The 18681-nt window shown below is 40.3% G+C and overlaps 1 protein-coding gene across 2 annotated transcripts in view; it reads left to right on the top strand.

Moving 5' to 3' along the window:
- The window catches only part of ABCC3 (ATP binding cassette subfamily C member 3), a 49326-nt gene that overhangs the window by 28554 nt on the left and 2091 nt on the right, over window positions 1-18681 (top strand). The window contains exons 11-29 of one of the 2 annotated variants that reach the window (XM_042802653.1): window positions 713-805; window positions 2058-2261; window positions 3476-3622; window positions 4024-4111; window positions 5128-5194; window positions 6716-6842; window positions 7190-7366; window positions 8229-8396; window positions 9143-9326; window positions 10229-10334; window positions 11026-11179; window positions 12592-12799; window positions 13364-13674; window positions 14404-14603; window positions 14698-14824; window positions 15607-15708; window positions 16731-16877; window positions 17815-17973; window positions 18347-18513. In XM_042802653.1, coding sequence (XP_042658587.1) covers window positions 713-805; window positions 2058-2261; window positions 3476-3622; window positions 4024-4111; window positions 5128-5194; window positions 6716-6842; window positions 7190-7366; window positions 8229-8396; window positions 9143-9326; window positions 10229-10334; window positions 11026-11179; window positions 12592-12799; window positions 13364-13674; window positions 14404-14603; window positions 14698-14824; window positions 15607-15708; window positions 16731-16877; window positions 17815-17973; window positions 18347-18513 — 2936 coding nt within the window. Of the gene's footprint in view, window positions 1-712; window positions 806-2057; window positions 2262-3475; window positions 3623-4023; window positions 4112-5127; window positions 5195-6699; window positions 6843-7189; window positions 7367-8228; window positions 8397-9142; window positions 9327-10228; window positions 10335-11025; window positions 11180-12591; window positions 12800-13363; window positions 13675-14403; window positions 14604-14697; window positions 14825-15606; window positions 15709-16730; window positions 16878-17814; window positions 17974-18346; window positions 18514-18681 lie in introns of those variants that run through there. The other variant, XM_042802654.1, reaches the window with a different exon arrangement.

Genomic DNA, 18681 nt, shown 5'->3' with positions numbered 1-18681 from the left:
TGCCATGTAAAGAAGTTTTGTGCAAGTCAACATGAAACAAATCTCACCTGGAATAACCACAATTTTTCCTTTGCTACAGCAAAGTCATTTCTGGTTTATTCCAGGTTCAGTTTGAGCACTGACTTTCATCCTTAAAGTGTTTCTAAGCAATTAATCTGTTTTATTGCATAAAACAGTAGCACCAGCATAACCATATTGATTTAGACTTGAAAGCCATTAAGTTGCAGCAGCTTTATGAGTTACAGCTCTGCTGGTAAGCTGAACTCTGGTAGCTAGCAGTTTGTGTGCTTTTACTCTCATTGAGGGTACTGGGTTCATTCAGTAATTACAGTTCCCTTGGTCAGAGAGAATTCAATGGAAAAACTCCTGTGTGGCTTATTTGTTCCATTTCTACATTTGCTCAATAGCTCTGTATTTGCATTAGTTCAAACTTACTTCCCCTCCCACTGGGAGCCACATAATAGGTAAATCACAAAGCGCTCTGCTGTCACCAATACTAGCATAATAATAATTCAAGGTGGATGCTGTCATATTTTTCTCTCTTCCTCACAGTTGTTCTGTGGAATCAGAACACTTCACTGGGAGGAGTTCAACTTGTCTGTGTAAAGCATTCATTTCTGTTTCTTTAACCTACTGTTGTTTTAATGCTCACCACAGGGAACAGCAGGACTTGGGTACAACAGCAACTTACCTTCTTTCTCTTTCAATCAAGACTTTAGGGCCTTCTGTGCTGGCAGGAGTTGCCGTGATGGTTTTACTTATCCCGTTTAACTCCGCGATAGCAATAAAAACCAGAGCATTCCAGGTAAGGTACCAGCAGATTAGGTGACGTTATCTGAATTGGAAGCTGTGCTATGAGAAATGAAGGCATCAGTGGTTGTCTTGGCCATTAATGAGCTGCCATTTGCACCAATTTACTTATGAGTAAGATTGTACTGATATATTTAATAACTGTATCCTCTCAGATAGTTTTTTGCATTGTGAATTGAATGTTATTTAAGGGAAAGGTGTGGCACTGAGTCAGTGGCTCTTCATACTGCTGGAGCAGCTTCTGGGATTAGCAGGAAGTTTCTCTGTCTCCATATCATTTCACCTGGTAACTTCTAGGAGTGTCTAGAGAAAGGGCAAAGAAATGCTGTTCTTTAATCCGTGAATGACAGTTTTCAGAGATGGGAACTGAAACCTGGCAGCTCTTTATGCTAACAGCCAGTGTTGACCTTCACTGCTACTGAGCTGGGCTAAATTTTAATTATTATCATAAGGTAAAAGGATACTTTATTTCTTTCTTTGTAGTCTTAGCCATCTCTAGTCAAGGAAGGCTGAAAAAAACCAATATAATAGTGCCCTCTGGCTTTGTGCTAGCAAAACCCAATAAGTAGCTTGTGCTGTGTAATCTATCAGTGACTGTTTTGAAGATTAAAAAAAATATGAAGCTGTTGATGTAAAAAAGGTATGAATTGGAAAATTAATATAAATTATGAAATTTAAGCACAGCCTTAGTAACAGTGGTACTATTATGTGCCTTAGAGACATCCAGTCTTCCCATTAAATCTCGTGGATGATGGCATGTTAGTATTAACATTCCTCTTCTCCCTTGCCCATTATAAGGTGCACAGAGCTGCATAACTTGACACACATGTGTGTGTGAAGGCGTTTTTTTCATCTGTCTATATGTACAATTTTCAAGGGATGCCCTAAGAAATACAACTATGCATATCAGGAAAAAAATCTGAAGAAATCAAAGGAAGAAGTAGGATAGTATTTTTGTGAAGTGCCTGAATCTTCCGTTAAGGTGGTTTTGAAAATGTAACCCCTAACAATGAAGATGAGTGGAAAGCTTTTGTACTCTGCTTTTCAGTGACTTTCTTTGATTTCTGGTTTCTTTGGAGATGTAGACTTGCACACTAAGCTTACCGATAACAGTCTGGCTTTCTTTAATTATTGTTTGCATCCTCTTTAGAGGTCACCCAAGGACCATCACAGCTGTGAGACATGCTGAAAGCTCTCTTCTAGTCAGTCCTGTGATACTCTGTCTCCTGTGTTTACTAATAACCTAGGTGGAACAAATGCGATATAAAGACTCCCGCATTAAATTAATGAATGAGATTCTGGGTGGTATAAAGGTGCTGAAGCTATATGCTTGGGAACCATCGTTTTCAGAAAAAGTGTTGGAGATACGAAAGAATGAGCTGCGAGTTTTGAAAAAATCTGCCTATCTCAATTCTTTGTCCACCTTTGCATGGATCAGTGCACCATTCCTGGTAAATTGAATTTGCATGACTTTCTAAGCTGTACAAGTACATCCTTGAAGGATAAGTGAGGCTTTATGCTTGCTAAATATACATGGGAATAAAATGTAAATACTTGAAAAAAAATAATTCACATGCTTTGAAGCAAAGTTCCCTGTTCTCTAGAGCCTTTTTGTTAATTGGTATTAAAGTATTTCTTGATAAAACCTGCTAGAGGAAGCTGGGAATAGCTGTCTCAGGAGAATTTCCAACCACTTCAAAGTACTTCCCATAACAAATTGAAACTAGAATTTGAAAACTGAGATATTTGTGAATAACAAAAAAAAAAAAAAAAAAAATTGAGTCAGTCAGGACAGAATCACTTCTACCTTTTGAGTTAGTGCTCCGCTTGTTTTAGTGGGAGATGGAGTTGTTAAATTATTCTGCAACCTAAAAAAAAGATTGATTTAATGTAAAAAATGAAGCCCAAATGATACATTGCCAATTCTGAAATGCTTTTTCCTCAAATTTCATTTTCCCTATTTTCCACTTCATTGCACTGTGATCCCTTTTGCAGAAGGGGCTTTGCTTTTGGTGAATAAAAACACTGAGATAAGTGCTTTGTCAAAAATATTCCTAGCCAACTGTTCTCAAGATAAAAGGTCCAACCCTGCAGAAACATTCTTAATGGCATCAAGGTCCTGCCTTTTTCATATTTTCCTAAAGTGAATGCTCTTCTTTAAATACACATTCCCATTTCTGCTCACCATTAGTCTACTGCATAGGATTGTCCCTCCACAGTGGATGGTCCTTGTCATACAGAGAACCAGCAAATAACTTGGATTTTACTCCCTTTCCTATTGATCAGTAATTCTTGTTTGCTTAGCCTGCATTTTACAATGGGAAAATTTGGTTGGGTGGAGTTGGAAATGCAGCCAAACCACAGCCAGATAACTGCTTCTCATTTTTATTTACCCAAGTTCTGTAGTTCACCTCTTGAATCTCCTAGTTCAACTAATGTCACCATTAGTAATCTGAAAGTTATTTTATTCTATGTGCCCTTTTTTGTATCAACTTGTTCATATGACTTGTTATTATTAAAGCGTGTTGTAAAGGTCAGAAACAGAGAATGTGCCCAATTTTATTGTTGATACTTTTATTTCAAAGATGCCTATCAGACTTGACTGCTTTTTAGAATGTCAAAATATTACATACATGTGGCAGTAAACTCACTTTCTGGCTTTCAGGTAGCATTGACAACGTTTGCTGTGTATGTCTCAGTGGATGAGAAGAACATCCTGGATGCAGAAAAGGCTTTTGTCTCCCTCTCCTTGTTTAATATTTTAAAATTTCCCCTCAATATGCTTCCACAAGTCATTAGCAACATTGCACAGGTAAGGAGGATCTGTTGCATAAGTTGTTTTGAATAACTTGAACAGAAAGAACCCCATATGTCCTGATTTTCTGGAATGCAGAGATCCCTTGCGTCTGCCTGCTAGCTGGCTTTCTTTCTAATATCCTTTCTCTACTGCTGCGCTGTATTGGAGAGCCTGACATCTTCTAAGTAAGCTTATCTGTGTGAATTTTGCTTTGCTCAGATGAACTCAGCTTGGTATGAGAAATTTCACAGTTAAAAGCTTGAATTTCAGCATAAGATTGATGGCAGGGAAAGAATGAGTCTGTTCAGGAAGCCCATGGGGTGAAAGCTTAAGCCATTCTGCATACTTTCTTTTTCAGTAGTAAGAGCATTAAGTCCCCATTAAAAGAACGATAAAATGACCTGCTCTTTTCTCAGACAAGCGTTTCCCTAAAGAGAATTCAGCAGTTCCTGAGTCATGATGAACTTGATCCAAATTGTGTGGAAACAAAAGTGATTGCACCAGGTAAAGACATCAGTATCTTTCTAAACTATGCTAATACAACAAACATCTTGTATTTGTTTTGGACTGGTTGAGTTATGGAAAAAAGCAAAAAGAAAATAACAACAATAATCTTGGTTTTTAAAAAAAGAAGCTGCTTTTTGAAAAGTATGTGTGTGTTGTTCAAGCTATGTGGAAATTACAAAAGTTTCTGGCTGTATTTTTGAGCTCTGAGCTGAGTCATTGGGCCTGAGTTTGCATCTGAATTGGGATGCTAAGAGCACTGAATAATGAAGTGCAGCCACTGACTAGGGACAGCAAGGCCTGTGCTCAAACATTTCACACTGCACAAATGCTCAGGAACATTATATACACAGCTTTTATTTATTTTGTTGGAAACAGTTTCCCAAAGCAAATGACCAAACCAGGTGGTCTCAGAAAAATGTGTTTTCTCATATAATGTACTTTGATATTGTGGCCTGGAACCTCTCAAGTGTGTGATACCATAAGCAGAAAAGGAGGAGGGATGGCTGTGTGGCTGTCACTCGATCACTGTTGTGCACCACCCCACCAGGAGGTAAAGAAAACCTGCAGATCTATGACTTCTTAGTGGGGCAAGCAAGAGCTGTGCAGAGGCACGTTTCATCTGATATATCAAAGTCAACAGCATGCAGTAGTCTCCTACCGATTTGAAAGTGGATTCTTAAGTAAAGTTGTGCTAACAGTTGTGTGGGGATTCTGAGCAGCAAATGTTGGGACTAGCCTCACTGGGGCAGGGTGAAGCAGGACAGCTTTTCAGCTCCACAGGTCTGTAAACTCATAGTCTATAGCTTAAGATGCGATCAGTTATTTTCACTTTGAACAAGTCTGTCTTGTGACCCACAGTCATGAGACACTGCTTCCCATGCCAGTAGAAAAAGGAACGGCAGCGCATGTGAAACACCCATAAATAAAGATTCCTCTGTCTGCCAGTCTCTCAGCTGTGCTATCCTCTGTAATACATTTCCTGCCTTCTCTGTTGTTTTATTTTTGTCATACAGGCAATGCCATCAGTGTAGCAAATGCGACGTTCAGCTGGGGAAAGGAGCTTAAGCCATCTTTGAAAGAGTAAGATTTCTTTATGCACTTGCAGTACAACATCTACCTGCTTCCTGGTTTCTGGCTCCTGGGAGGCCTACTTGAAAGATGTCTAGTAATATCTGCAGGCTTAATTCTAGAAAAGGTTGTTTCCACAGATCCCATATGCGCATCTCTTCTGCCTTTAAAACACTGAGCTAATCCTCATGCCTCATGGTATTTAGGCTTTACAGAAAAGTGCTCTAAGGCTTTAACTCCACAGTGACTAGCATAAAACAGTTACCTATTGAAAAGGACAGAAAGGCTACGTAAATTTCTTAAATATACTTTTTTTTTTTAACTGAAGTGTTGGACTAATGAAAGTGATCTGGTGGATTATGAGGACAGTTGAGATGTCTGGGTTTGGACTTGGGCATGCCAACAGCAGTCAGTTCTTCTAAGAGTCTTGTGGCCTACTCATACCTGTGGCTGTAGATGGGCCTTTTCCAGACTACGGGAGTGGATGTTTTGCTTATTTGCCTGTTTGAATGAATACAAGCAAAATTTGTCTGGAAGCATATATACCCTTATGTTATGCTTTGTTGCCAGATCAACAGAAACCTTGACAGAAACCTTATCAGAAACCTGATAAGTATTAGAATTCTCAGTCCAAGGAGCTTGTGCTGCTGTGCTGAGTGTATTATGTTAACAGGTTATACATGGATAACCTACAAACCAGAGACTCAGAATTCAAAGGAGCCAGTTTGGTTCAGGCAACTAAATCCACAGCCAAGTTGACTTCAGTGATGTGACTGTTCTGGTGTTTATTTCAGAAAGAACCATGCATCTCCAGCTCAAACCTCTAGCCACCTGGGCCTAAAAATTACCCAGTGACTTCCTAAAGTATCAGTAAAGCAAAACTCAGCTAGAGGGAAAGAATAATGAAAAAAAAAATGTAGTGTTTTTGAGTTTTCCTGCCTTGAATGTGTTTTTTTCAAAACAAACAAACAAAAAACCTCTCGCAGTGTTCAAAACATCAACTACCTGCTTGGTAAGAATCCTCATAAGAATATGAGTCCTAGTTCTGCATCAGGATTTGTGCAGGTGGACGTTTGGCCTGATTTTATTCATGAAAGGCACTTTGATGGCAAACAGACTGCATCCATCAGTAATTTCTGTATCAGTTCACCTTCAAGATGAGGACCTAAAGCAGTACCTTTTTAAGAACACAGTGTGGAAAACAGTAAAGGATTTTAATTGGGAAAGTTTTGTTTTTCTTGTGTTGTTGTGACTTGCTGATAAATTGATACATCACAGCGAACGGTCTTAAGTCTTGCTACCAATCCTGCTGATCTAACAACCAACAAGATAGATTAATGCTGGGTTTCCGTTTATTCCTACAGTTCTGGTTACAGTTGATTGTACACAAGAAAGGGAAGAGCACACCAGTGACCAAGGCGTGCTTAGTAGATCCAGTCAGATTGTCACTGTGTATTTCAGCCCTGGTTTAAAGACCCATACTGTCTTTAGTGAACTAATGTTTAATTAATTTCCAGCCTGTTTCCTCCACAGTATAAATCTGTTGGTCCCCAGTGGTGCTTTGGTTGCCGTTGTTGGCCATGTTGGCTGTGGGAAGTCTTCTCTGGTGTCTGCTCTCCTGGGTGAAATGGAAAAGCTGGAAGGAGAAGTGGCTGTGAAGGTTGGTATTGTTTATGATGCCATTTAGTGATGGTATGAAAATGTGCTGCTTATGCCTGCCATTGCTTATAATGTACGTCAGGCTGGAGAGGGAATTCTGTTTGCTTCTATGCCAGCTTGTCTGCATGTTTATTTGGGTTGTGCCCACACCTGTTCAATTGTGTTTTATATAAAATGACTTTCCTGATTCTATCAACTATATATCAGCAATTAGCATACATATATGTATAATGTGAATGTGTATCAAACAGGAGCTGTATCTATGTGCTGCAGATATTAATCATAGTTATAAGCATGAATTCTGCTTGTTGCAAGTCAAAGGTTTCTTTTCTCCCCTCCTTGTTCAAGGGTTCTGTTGCTTATGTGCCTCAACAAGCCTGGATCCAGAATGCCACGCTGAAAGATAACATTTTGTTTGGCCAAGCTTCTAATGAACAAAATTACCAAAATGTCTTGGAGGCCTGTGCTTTAAAAACTGACCTAGAAGTGCTGCCAGGAGGAGATCAGACAGAAATTGGAGAAAAGGTAATTTAAAAATTTTTTTTCAAGTCAGACCTGCTTTGTGATTCCTGTTCTGTCTAGCTAAAGAGAGATTGCTCTACAGTCAGTACTTGATTTGGTTTGATCTTTACAATGGCATCCCTGCTACAAACAACACTGAAACATGTGGGACAGTTTTGTGGAAGGCAGTTGGACTTAAACTTGTTCCTAACCTTAATCAGGTGTTTGTACTGTGGTGCATAGTTGCACATCTAGCCCTGGAAATTCAGAGCATCCTCCATTTGTTGTCCAATGGTAAAGGTGCATCTGTCCAGAATACGTAAAGCCCTTCTTTTTCCTAAAGGGATAAAAAGAGAGGGAACATATGGTTTGTGTCAAGTCAAAAAGTGATATGATTATTCCTTAACACCTCATTTTAATGAGAAACTTTTACATCTGTGATTATCAACAAAGATTTTTTTTTTCATAGGCCACTAAATTTGAGATGGATATCATGAAGTGGGGTGAATATGTGGATTTATATGTAAGGTGAGAGTTGTGGAAGATGCTCCAGGTGCCACAGCCCTGCTTTGAATGTTTGCATTTTACATCCTGGTTGACGGTTTTCCTTTCTATAGTTTTGCATTTTAACAGCTCCCTTTAGGAGCTTATTAAGCAAGAGGCTTATTCAGTCTCCAGATTGCTGGGTGAGTGGAAGTTTGGCAATGAACAAACAGATTTAGAGGCATTCTGTTCCTGTCTCTGGCTCAGAGTGAGTTACTCTCTTCAGCATCTCATGTTTCAATTTAGCATCCATGTGTTTGACTGGGTGAAAGCCATAAAAAGTCATAGCTGTTGTTGGAACAGAGTTGTGTGATATGTTTTGTTCTCTCCTCTTTCCCTTCAGGGCATCAACCTCTCAGGTGGCCAGAGGCAGCGAGTGAGCCTTGCTCGTGCAGTGTACAGCAACTCTGACATTTACCTATTAGATGATCCTCTTTCTGCTGTGGATTCACATGTTGCAAAGCACATCTTTGACAAAGTTATTGGTCCAGATGGGGTACTTAAAGGAAAAGTAAGCTGGCATTTAGATCCTCTTAAAAATGCACACAAACTCGAAACACTGATGGGTAACAGGAAAGCTATTTCACCACTGAGGCTTGAGTGCTGAATCATTCCTGAATTTCTGTTTAATTGGCAATGTAGACACCTTTTCCCCACAGCACAGACTCTGCAGTGAGCTGCTATTTAGGCATGCCCAGAAGCGATGTGATCTAGTCAGAACATGTAGAGGCAGAAACCTGGTCTGTCTTTTAAAATCCCTACCATGAGATCTCCAAAAACATTTACAGAAACTTGTAAAGGTTGTCAGCTTAGTATTGCTTGTTGTTACTCGGAGGCAGTGCAGTGAGGAAGTTGTAACAGCTTACTGATTTTACAGAGGTCTTTGGCAATATGCAACCAAATTGAAATTTCTTTGCTTCCCCTTCTACTCCTGTTATGAACTTCTCAGACTATCTCAGAGCTCAAAAGGGAAGGGTTGCAAAGAAAATCAACACAAGGGAAATGGGGAATGATAATTCCGTTGGTTTACTTCCTTCTGTGGTTATACCAGCATGCAGTAGAAAGCATACTAAGTTCATGTATATATTTCCAAGCTAATTTGGCTAACGAGGACAGTGTATTTCTCCTGGCATTTCACCTTGACATGATGACTCACTTCCTGTTCCAAAAATATGGTAGTATTTGGCTTGCTGAGTAGTGTTAGTCCCCTCGGTGACAACTGAGAGATGTGGGGTTTTTTTGTTTTTCCCTATCCAGACCCGAATTCTGGTGACCAATGGTATCAGCTTCCTGCCTCAGGTAGATCATATAGTTGTCCTGGTAGATGGCAAAATCTCTGAGATGGGATCTTACCAAGACCTTCTGAAACAAAACAAAGCCTTTGCAGAATTCCTGCGAAATTATGCGCTTGATGAAGACATCGAAGAGGACGAACCGACAAGTACAGTAGTACTTTTTCTTAAAATGTCTTTTTCTGTCAACCAGATTATAGGCATTTTCTCTGTATGAAGTGTCACCTGCTTCTTCATGACAGCCTGGCATTTGCCTTTCTGCACTACAGTGAAAATTATTGTCTATGGCCAGGTCTGTGTTACTGATAAATGTTTTCCCAAATTTCTTTCAAAATTCCATGTGGTTTGTCCTAGAAAAAAACAATTCTTGTGTTATAAATTTTTTAAAATTTGGAATTTATTATACAATTAGCAAGGTCAGTAGAAAATGGAGTAGCCAAGAACAGACTGGGCTTGCTATCAAGGGGGCTACCCAGAGTCTGGTATTACTTCTCTGTTTACATGTTGTGGGGGATTTTTTCATACAGCAAAGTTCAAATGACTTTTTAATCTTTGATTACTTTTCAGCTTGGTTTGATTCTGATAAAATGATTCAAGATTAAAGCATTTAGGTAAATGTTCCCTCTGTGTGACAGTGTTCCCACGCTCTTTGCAGCACTGCTTCTCTCCAGACAGGCAAAGAGGAACATGCACAACATCTTCTAGCAACAGCAGTTCCTGACATGACTTCTCCATCACAAGATCATGCCTAGAGCATGCCCTAGAAGTGAATTTATCTAGAATCAATTATAACACTATTGCTTAATATTTCTGATGGATCTAAGGAATGTAATGTAAATGTATTTGGCAGCTGACCTGCCCCACAAGATCTTTGCAATTTAGTTAGAAGCGATGCACAGAAGGGATGTAAGCAAAACTATGGGGGAGTTTATGCACCATGATTTTCCTGCTGTGATACTGTTTTGCATGATTCTTGCTTTGTTATAGCCACCTTCTTCTGTGTTTTCAGTTTTGTTCAGCAGAAAATCTGAGGTGTGATCTTGTCTTGCAGTGCTGGAGGAAGAAGAAGTCCTGCTAGCTGAAGACACCCTCAGCATCCACACTGATCTGGCAGATAATGAACCAGTGACGAACGAAGTCCGCAAACAGTTTCTTAGGTAAACATTGAGGTTCATGTGTTTACAGTCTGTGTCTGGAGTGAAACACTTTTGAAAGATGTTAATCACATACTGCTTCTCAGTCTGGGCTTTAGTTTCCTTAGTTTCCTCTTATAAATAAATTGGTTTAGTGTCCTTTTTGAAAATGAATGTGAAAGAACACGCAAAGAAGATCAAACATCAATTCCTGCAAATCTCTTTTTAATCCAAACCGAGCCAATTTCTTAAAGCAACACGCTGGTTCTCAGGTAACACCAACTGTATGTTATTTACCCACACAATGCTAAACTGCTACCAGTTACATGATAAATAAACGCTTTGCATTGTGCCTTTTCATTGGGAATCTTGGAAATCTTTAAAAGTTTTCATAACCATACCCATAGATGCTGTCCAGCTACTGTTGATGTGAAACAGAGAAGCTCAGGAGTTAGCTTTGAAATGTCTGTTTTGTGATAAAGCCTCTAAAGGCCTTTACCAAAGAACCCAGGCCCTACCACAGCCTTTGTTAGGTTCTATATTTCTGGCATCACTGAACATTCAGAGGTGGTACAAGCACCCATAGTTGTGAGTGAGGCTGACATGGGAATTCAGCAGAAGAGCTGGGAATAAGTCCAGTTTGCCGCATCCCAGTCTTGCCTTAGCACTGCCACAATATGCCCTTTTTCTTCTAATGACTCTTTGTTTTAACTAGGCAACTTAGTGTAATATCTTCTGAGGGAGGAGAATGTCCCAACAAAATGTCAACGAAACGAAGGGTCTGTGAAAAGAAGCCACCAGAGCCTCCTCTGCCAAGAAAAAATCCCAACGAGAAACTTATTCAGGCTGAAACCACTGAAACGGGAACGGTATGATTTGATTTCTTCCCGCCCTTTTTCTACTTTTTTTTTTTAAAAAAAAAAAAAAAAAATTCATATTTGATCTAGTTCTGTTAAGTGTGTTGTGTAAATCATAACTGCACGCTTTAGGCATTAATCTGGTGGCCACTGATCATTCAAATTTGGGATTTTGGCAGAGGTTTCTGCATCTGGCAACGTCTTTGTACTTTGGGAAAAAAAAAAATTTCCCTTCCAGCTCCTGCCACAGTCACCTGATACCATGTAGCACTGCACTCTGTCAGCTCTGCCTTTGCATTGCAGAGCTTTCAGCACTGTTAGTTTTTAAACTGTTTGGCTGCTGCTTAGTCCAGCTGCAGCACTGGGTATTTGATGACCTGCAGCAGGGGGTTATAGGAGCCAGCTGCCTGCTGTGTGCCAGCGGATCTGTTCTGCCTAGAGGGTACCTGCCACCCCGGCTTTGAGAGCATTTTATGCTTGTAGGTACAAAAGGGGCTGTCCTCTTCCTGAGCAGGGCTAGGGAGTGAAATGGGAACAGAGAAAAAGAGAAGGGGGAAAAAAAAAAGATGATGGGAATACAAAAATAAAATGAAAGGAGAGAAAGGAGCAGTGGGTGGAATAGGAGCCAGGGAGGTTTTGTTTAAGCAAGCTCCTTCACTCCACTTCAGAAGGCTCAGTATGTCCTGTTCAGTCTGATGTATATGGTCCATGGCACAGACATATAATTAACTGTTTCTGTGGATTATTTCAGCTTTCAAAGTCCCTAATCAACAACACTTGTTCTTTTAGTTATTCCTTATGATTTTTTAGAGACTGAGATTTGTCCTGAGTCTCTGTCTCTTTTTGCTTCTTTGCCTTTTTGCACTACCTTAGAGATAGCATCTTTACTTTTTGACACAAGCATCACCTGTTTATGTTTCTGTTGGGGTGCACTAGCATTTGGTACCTCATTTAAGCTGCTGTAAAGACACCTGAATGAAGCATATTCAGCACTTTTCCTTAAATAGGCCATTTAAAGTAGTCTTGAGCTCGATATGCCTGCCAAGTTGCTGCTTTTGCCTGAAAAACTTGGCTCCTGTCTTCGTTATCCATCCTTTGCTGCTATTTGATCATCTGCTTTTTTCTTTTTTTTTTTTTTTTTTGTGGTCGTCTTGCATAGTCTTAAAAACTAAAACCCCATAAAACTAATAAAATAGAGCTTCTCGAAATGGTGGAAAAGAGTATTTCAGAGAAGTTTCTGACTTGTTTGGAAAGTCACGGCCCTGACATGGAGCTCAGGCAGATGAACTGTTCTCTGTGGTATGTTAGAGTTTGGGCAGTTTTGAACTTGGCAGTTCCTCTGACAAAGAATTTTTTTCTCTTATTCTGTCTAAACTCCCGATTGTGCGAGTTCTACAAACCAGCTTTGGTGTGTGATTTTGCAGGTAAAGCTAACAGTGTTCTGGCAATACATGAAAGCTGTCAGCCCTGTCATTTCTTTAGTGATATGTTTCCTATATTGCTGTCAAAATGCTGCTGCCATCGGGGCCAACGTGTGGCTCAGTGACTGGACCAACGAGCCGGTGATAAATGGGACTCAGCACAACACAGCCACGCGAATCGGAGTCTATGCTGCCTTGGGCCTCTTGCAAGGTGAGAGCAGATAAAATCACGATGCCTCAATCTTAAGTAAAGAGGGAAATTAAGTGGGAAAGCCATGGCACCAGTTGCTGGTGGCCCAAAATTGCCCCCCAAATCCTTTCCTAAGCAAGGGAAGTAACGTAACCTGGAGCTACAAAGCGAGCTTGGCCGACCACTTTTAGTTTTGTTGTGAAGCCCTTGGAGTGGGTTGAACAGGTGACATGGAAGCTTGAGAGGGGTAAGTTGGAGAGAAAACATGAAAACTTAGGCATGGAAGAGACTGAAGGGTTGCGGTGAAGCTTTAGGACTTCATGGAGGCTTGCAGAAAGCAGAGGGAAGATGGTTGTGCATCTGTAGCGTGGACAGCATGGTGAAATCCTGCAGGACACATTCCTGTGCCTTAGGCAGCAGTGACCACAATGTCATAGTGCTAACGTGCATGGTAAGAGGAGGGTGGACAGGGAATATAGTAAAGGAAAAAAAGCTTCTAGCCCAACAGAAACTGCTGAGAGTCAAGGAGCTGCGAATTGGGATCGTTCCGTTCACTGGTGAACACGTCTCCTCTTCACCGGCCAGGCCTCATCGTACTCATCTGCTCCTTCACCCTGGCCATGGGAGGCATTAATGCAGCCCGCACGCTCCACGCTGCTCTGCTGGAGAACAAATTTCACAGCCCACAGTCCTTCTACGACACCACCCCGACCGGCCGAATCATCAACCGCTTTTCGAAGGACATCTATGTGATCGATGAAGTGATCCCACCAACCATCTTGATGTTCCTCGGAACGTTCTTCACCTCTTTATCGACGATGATTGTAATTATAGCAAGTACTCCGCTCTTCGCTGTGGTTATAGTTCCACTTGCAATTCTGTACTTCTTTGTTCAGGTAGCTAGGAAAATATCTGACTACCGTTGCAATAACTCATTCCATTGTTTGTGTTTCCTTTTAGGAAAAACAACATGAATTTCGGGGAAAATTGAAATATCTAAAGTAACTGCGTGTTTATGTAAACAAAACATTGTTTACTTCTCTGAGAAAAAGAAATGTTCTGTGAGGTGTGGTCATAAAATAAATAGGCATAACCTTTTTTTAGTTTTAAGTAATAACAAATAAGCCTACTGCTAGAGGTAGAGCTGGAGTGCACTTCAATATATTGAAGTGTGTATATATTTGACATATTGACAAGTTTTTAAGGTGGTGAGGAGTTAAAATACTGAAAATAGAAAGCATCAACTTCATTGACTTCTGAGCAAAAATTAAGTTTATTTTATAGACCATAAATAGAGACCTGATAATGGAGGTGCAAATTCATGTTTTGCTTTCTTGGCAAATGAGACTCCTACAAATGGGTTCATTTTGTTAGGCTATATTAATTAAATTTAAAGGCACATAGATAAATTCAACTTACAGCCTACAGAAATTGCAGTTACCCAATACTCTGTTGTGGAATGAAGCAAAGATAACTTCCATGAAATTCTTCTTAATTATAGAGAATATTTTGGAGGGTTGAAGTGCATCAGTAGCAATCTCCTTTAACTCCTTAACCTAAAAAATTCTTCTCTATTAAAGGAGAAAGTATTTCATGTACCTTTCAATTTTCTCAAAAAATGGCAGCGATTCTACGTAGCTACGTCCCGCCAGCTGAAGCGTCTGGAGTCTGTGAGCAGATCTCCCATCTACTCACACTTCTCAGAAACCGTATCAGGGGCCAGTGTCATCAGAGCCTACAGACGAGTGAAGTCCTTCGTAGACATCAGTGATGTGAAGATGGATGAAAATCAGAAGAGTTACTACCCTGGCATAGTATCAAACAGGTAAAAAGACATATAAATTCTTGTTTCCACTTAGATAATCCTGTGTTTGCATAATTGGTCCAAGCAATCATTTACCACTCTGCCTTTTTACCAGGTGGCTGGGTGTTCGAGTTGAATTTGTGGGGAACTGTATTGTCCTTTTTGCTGCCCTTTTTGCTGTGATTGGTAAAAACAGCCTGAATGCTGGCTTGGTAGGACTTTCAGTATCTTATGCATTACAGGTATGTATCATAGCTTTTTGTTCATTGATGGGTTTGCATTTTTGTAGATGGTATGGATACACTAGCAATAATTTAAGTGCTCATTAAAGCAGAAGTTAATAAGGAAAATAATAAAAATGAGTTGTGGGATATCTGGAAACAGTAGAGATTTACACCAGATGCTGACAGACCATCAGCAAGCTCACATGTAGTAGGACTTCAGGGCACTTTGGGAGCATTGAGGTTGTGCTGCACCCCAGTATTCCCAGCAGTGGCGTGCAGGAAGCTCAGGGAAGTATCAGGTGCACCCACCAAGAATAGGTCATTTGAGCAGCGTGGGCTTAATGTGTCCTGCATCGTGTCTAGGATGTAACACATCATGTGTTCAGGTAATCAAGGTCAGATCAGTAGGATTGATAAATAGGCAAGATAAGCTACTCAGCCAAGCTGTGGGCAGTTCAGCAGATTTAATAGCCTCACTCTTGCAAGAAACTTTTTAGATACTATGAGTGTGCAGGATTGCTATTAGCAATTTTCCAATGAGACCCATGACTAGGGGAATGACTTCGAACCAACTTTTCTGAGAGGGCCATTTGTTAAATCACCATGGGAGGCATATGCTTCTTCACATGAGCACCTGGTTATCTGTAGACTTCTTGTCCCAGTAACTGTATTAATGTCAATGCAAAGGTAATTATTCCATTTGTAATATTAATGTGAATCCATGCTGTAATAGCGGTGTCTGGTTTTGTTGTATCTGTTGTTCCTCTGTGAGTGATATTTTGTTCCTTGCCTTTTCCAAGGTGACCTTGTCTCTGAATTGGATGGTCCGAATGACTTCTGAACTTGAAACTAACATTGTGGCTGTTGAAAGAATAAAAGAGTATTCAGAAACTGAAACAGAGGTCAGCTACCAAACGTGAAATGTGCTCAGCAACAAGCGTGGCAAAACTTTAATGCACGCATTTACACGGTCTTTCTTCAGACTCTTGAGAGACAGCTTCTGCTCTGAGAGTGTTATCATTTAACTTGAACAAATGTCACGCTCTAAACTGTAATTTATGCTATCACAGCTCCAAATTATTACTGCCGTCATGCAGTCTGTGCTTAGCATCTCATTTTCTGCTACTGTGAGAGGCTATAGTACAACAGAGATGAGTTTCACCATCAGAATATTGCTCCCATTGGGTTTGAAGTGTTTGATGCATAGTCCTACCTGCATGGATGGTGCAGTGATCCTGCTAGTGAGCACAGCTGCAGTACAATTATCAGGCTATGCATATGTTTTCAATAGTATTTCTATTTAATCAGCTTAATCATTCCTTGTCTCCCATGAGAGAAGAACATCTCGAGGAACACTGTACTGCCTAATCCAGGAAAATCATCCCATCATCTACCTTTGTTGATAAAGACTTGTAAAGGTGGCAGATGGAGCTATGCTGGGAAATCTGATACTCTGTGGACACACTGGGTTTTGTAGCCCCGTGTACATGATGGAAGACTAAGCATTAGGAAATGGAGGATCTGAGGAGAGCTGCAGTGTGCAGTTCTGGAGATTAAGTATTTAATCTGGAAGCTAAAATGAAGCTCAACAAGGTGCATGATAACATGTTATAAGCCAGAGCTTGAGCTGGCATGGAACAGACAGTGTTTTATTGAAGTTAATGGGAAAAATGTAAATTTATATCTGTTGAGGATTTGGCCCTATATGCTCACGCTTTTTTCCCTCTAAACTTCACAACAAAGACCAAAATGGATAGATACTTAGGAACCCATATTTTTCTCCCATTGTTGTAAATTTATTTGATAACAGAGATTTGATTTATCAGATATATTTCTAGTAACCAACAAATGTTAATGATTGTATCTGAGTTTGAATTATTTTTTCTTAAACCTATATGAGGCATTTCTGACCTGTTTTCCTTAGGCTCCCTGGGTCATAGAGGGCAAGAGTCCCCCAGAAGACTGGCCGTCCAGGGGAGAGCTGGAGTTTGTGAATTATTCCGTGAGGTACAGGAAGGGGCTGGATCTAGTGCTGAAGGGTCTAAACCTCCAAGTGCACGGTGGAGAAAAGGTGAGTTACCAGCTGTGTGTCTTTGCTAGAACATTGCTTCGGGCCTCTAGTGACAACCATGGAGCAGAGGCCAGGGGCTACAAGCACACTTACCCCAGTGGTGGAGATGTACTCAGGCTGGCACTGCAGGAGCCAGCAGTGACAACCGTGCTGTTGGTGTGCCAGCATCCTCCAGGCTGGAACCAGTAGGACCACGTGCATGGGACATTCTGAACTTTCCAAGTTAGGCTGGCAACAGGCTACTGTACACCATGTAGGAGGCACCAGCACAAGTGACAAAAATTCAGTGACAAGAATGCTTTTCTGAAGCAGTGCAGATGAGAGAAGGAATTCCAGCTTTTTCCGCTCTCTGGCTTTCCCTGTGAAAATTTTGGCATAGAGGGAAATGACATTCTTTGATTCCTTAATCAGGAAGTTGTCTTTGTTCTGGGAGATTTGTTTCTTCATGCTTCAATAGAAAGCCCTGGGTTTTACGTGCTGGTACAGAACAATTAGCATGGGAAAGTCCTCCACGTAACAGACTATTATTAAAAGAGAAGAGAATTATCCTTACACTAAGCAGACAGGATGACAGCTGCCTTCTGGAATGGAGATACGTGTGCTTACTGTAAAGTCTGAGTTGCCCTCTGAAACATCTGTATTTCTTATTCCTGAATGATTGGACTTCTAATATGGGTACTTCAGCTAATCAACCAAAGTTATGTAGGATGGCTGTAGGCCTATGTACATATTTATATGCAATATCACTCAAATTATGGGAATGGCAATATATACATTAGACACGGTTTCTAGGGAAGGATGGTTACATTCTTCCTGAGATTCAGATCTTGTGTCAGACTTCTTAGAAGAATCTTGGAGGTTTGTTTGAGGTTTTTTTGCTGGGTTTTGATTTGGTTTTAACTATACACTTTGTTGTTAAATCTGCAATTTTTTGTAGATTGGAATTGTTGGCAGAACTGGAGCAGGGAAGTCCTCCATGACACTCTGTCTCTTTAGGATCCTGGAAGCTGTAAAAGGGGAAATTAAAATCGATGGTGTGAAAATTTCAGAGATTGGTCTCCATGACCTTCGATCAAGGCTAACAATTATTCCTCAGGTACTGTTTCTGTGTGTCAAAAAGGAAGGATCTTTAACAGCTTAGCAAACTGTAACAAATGGTTTATCAACAGAGAGAAATGCTTTGTTGCACTCATAAAATTGTTTCAGAAAAATAAACTATTTATACTTTAAGTGATCCTGTCCTGTCACTTCATAAGGTGATGCTGGGTAATAAAACAGGATTTAGGATAAACCATCTTTACAGTTGGAATTTGTATTTTAAGTGTGTATAATGTAATGTATTTTCAGAGTGGACAGGATTGGGAGGTAGCCTACCTGCAGTGCAATGGAGTCTTCAGAGCAGTTATTCATAATATCTCCGCTCAAAACAGCTAAAGCACTTGTCTAATGAAAGTTGGTTTTATATCCAGGATCCCGTTCTCTTTTCTGGAACGCTGAGGATGAACCTGGATCCATTTAATAAGTATTCAGATGAAGAAATATGGAAAGCTCTTGAACTGTCTCATCTGAAGAGGTTTGTCAGCAGTCAGCCATCCATGTTGGACTATGAATGCTCCGAAGGTGGAGAAAATCTTAGGTAAGGAATGCTTGAACTAGAAACATACACTGAGCTTTCATTCAGCTCATTCATTCAGTGAGTAGCACAGGTTTACACCGTAGTCTCTTGTGTATGAAATGATTTAGCCACCTATTCCTGTTTCAAGAAAACCACTAAGGGTCCAACATTTGCCTACGGTTCTGCCTC

The sequence above is a fragment of the Tyto alba genome, unplaced genomic scaffold (assembly GCF_018691265.1).
Source record: "Tyto alba isolate M040663 unplaced genomic scaffold, T.alba_DEE_v4.0 Super-Scaffold_39, whole genome shotgun sequence".
Lineage (NCBI taxonomy): Eukaryota > Metazoa > Chordata > Aves > Strigiformes > Tytonidae > Tyto > Tyto alba.
This window is presented reverse-complemented; position numbering and strand designations above follow the sequence as displayed.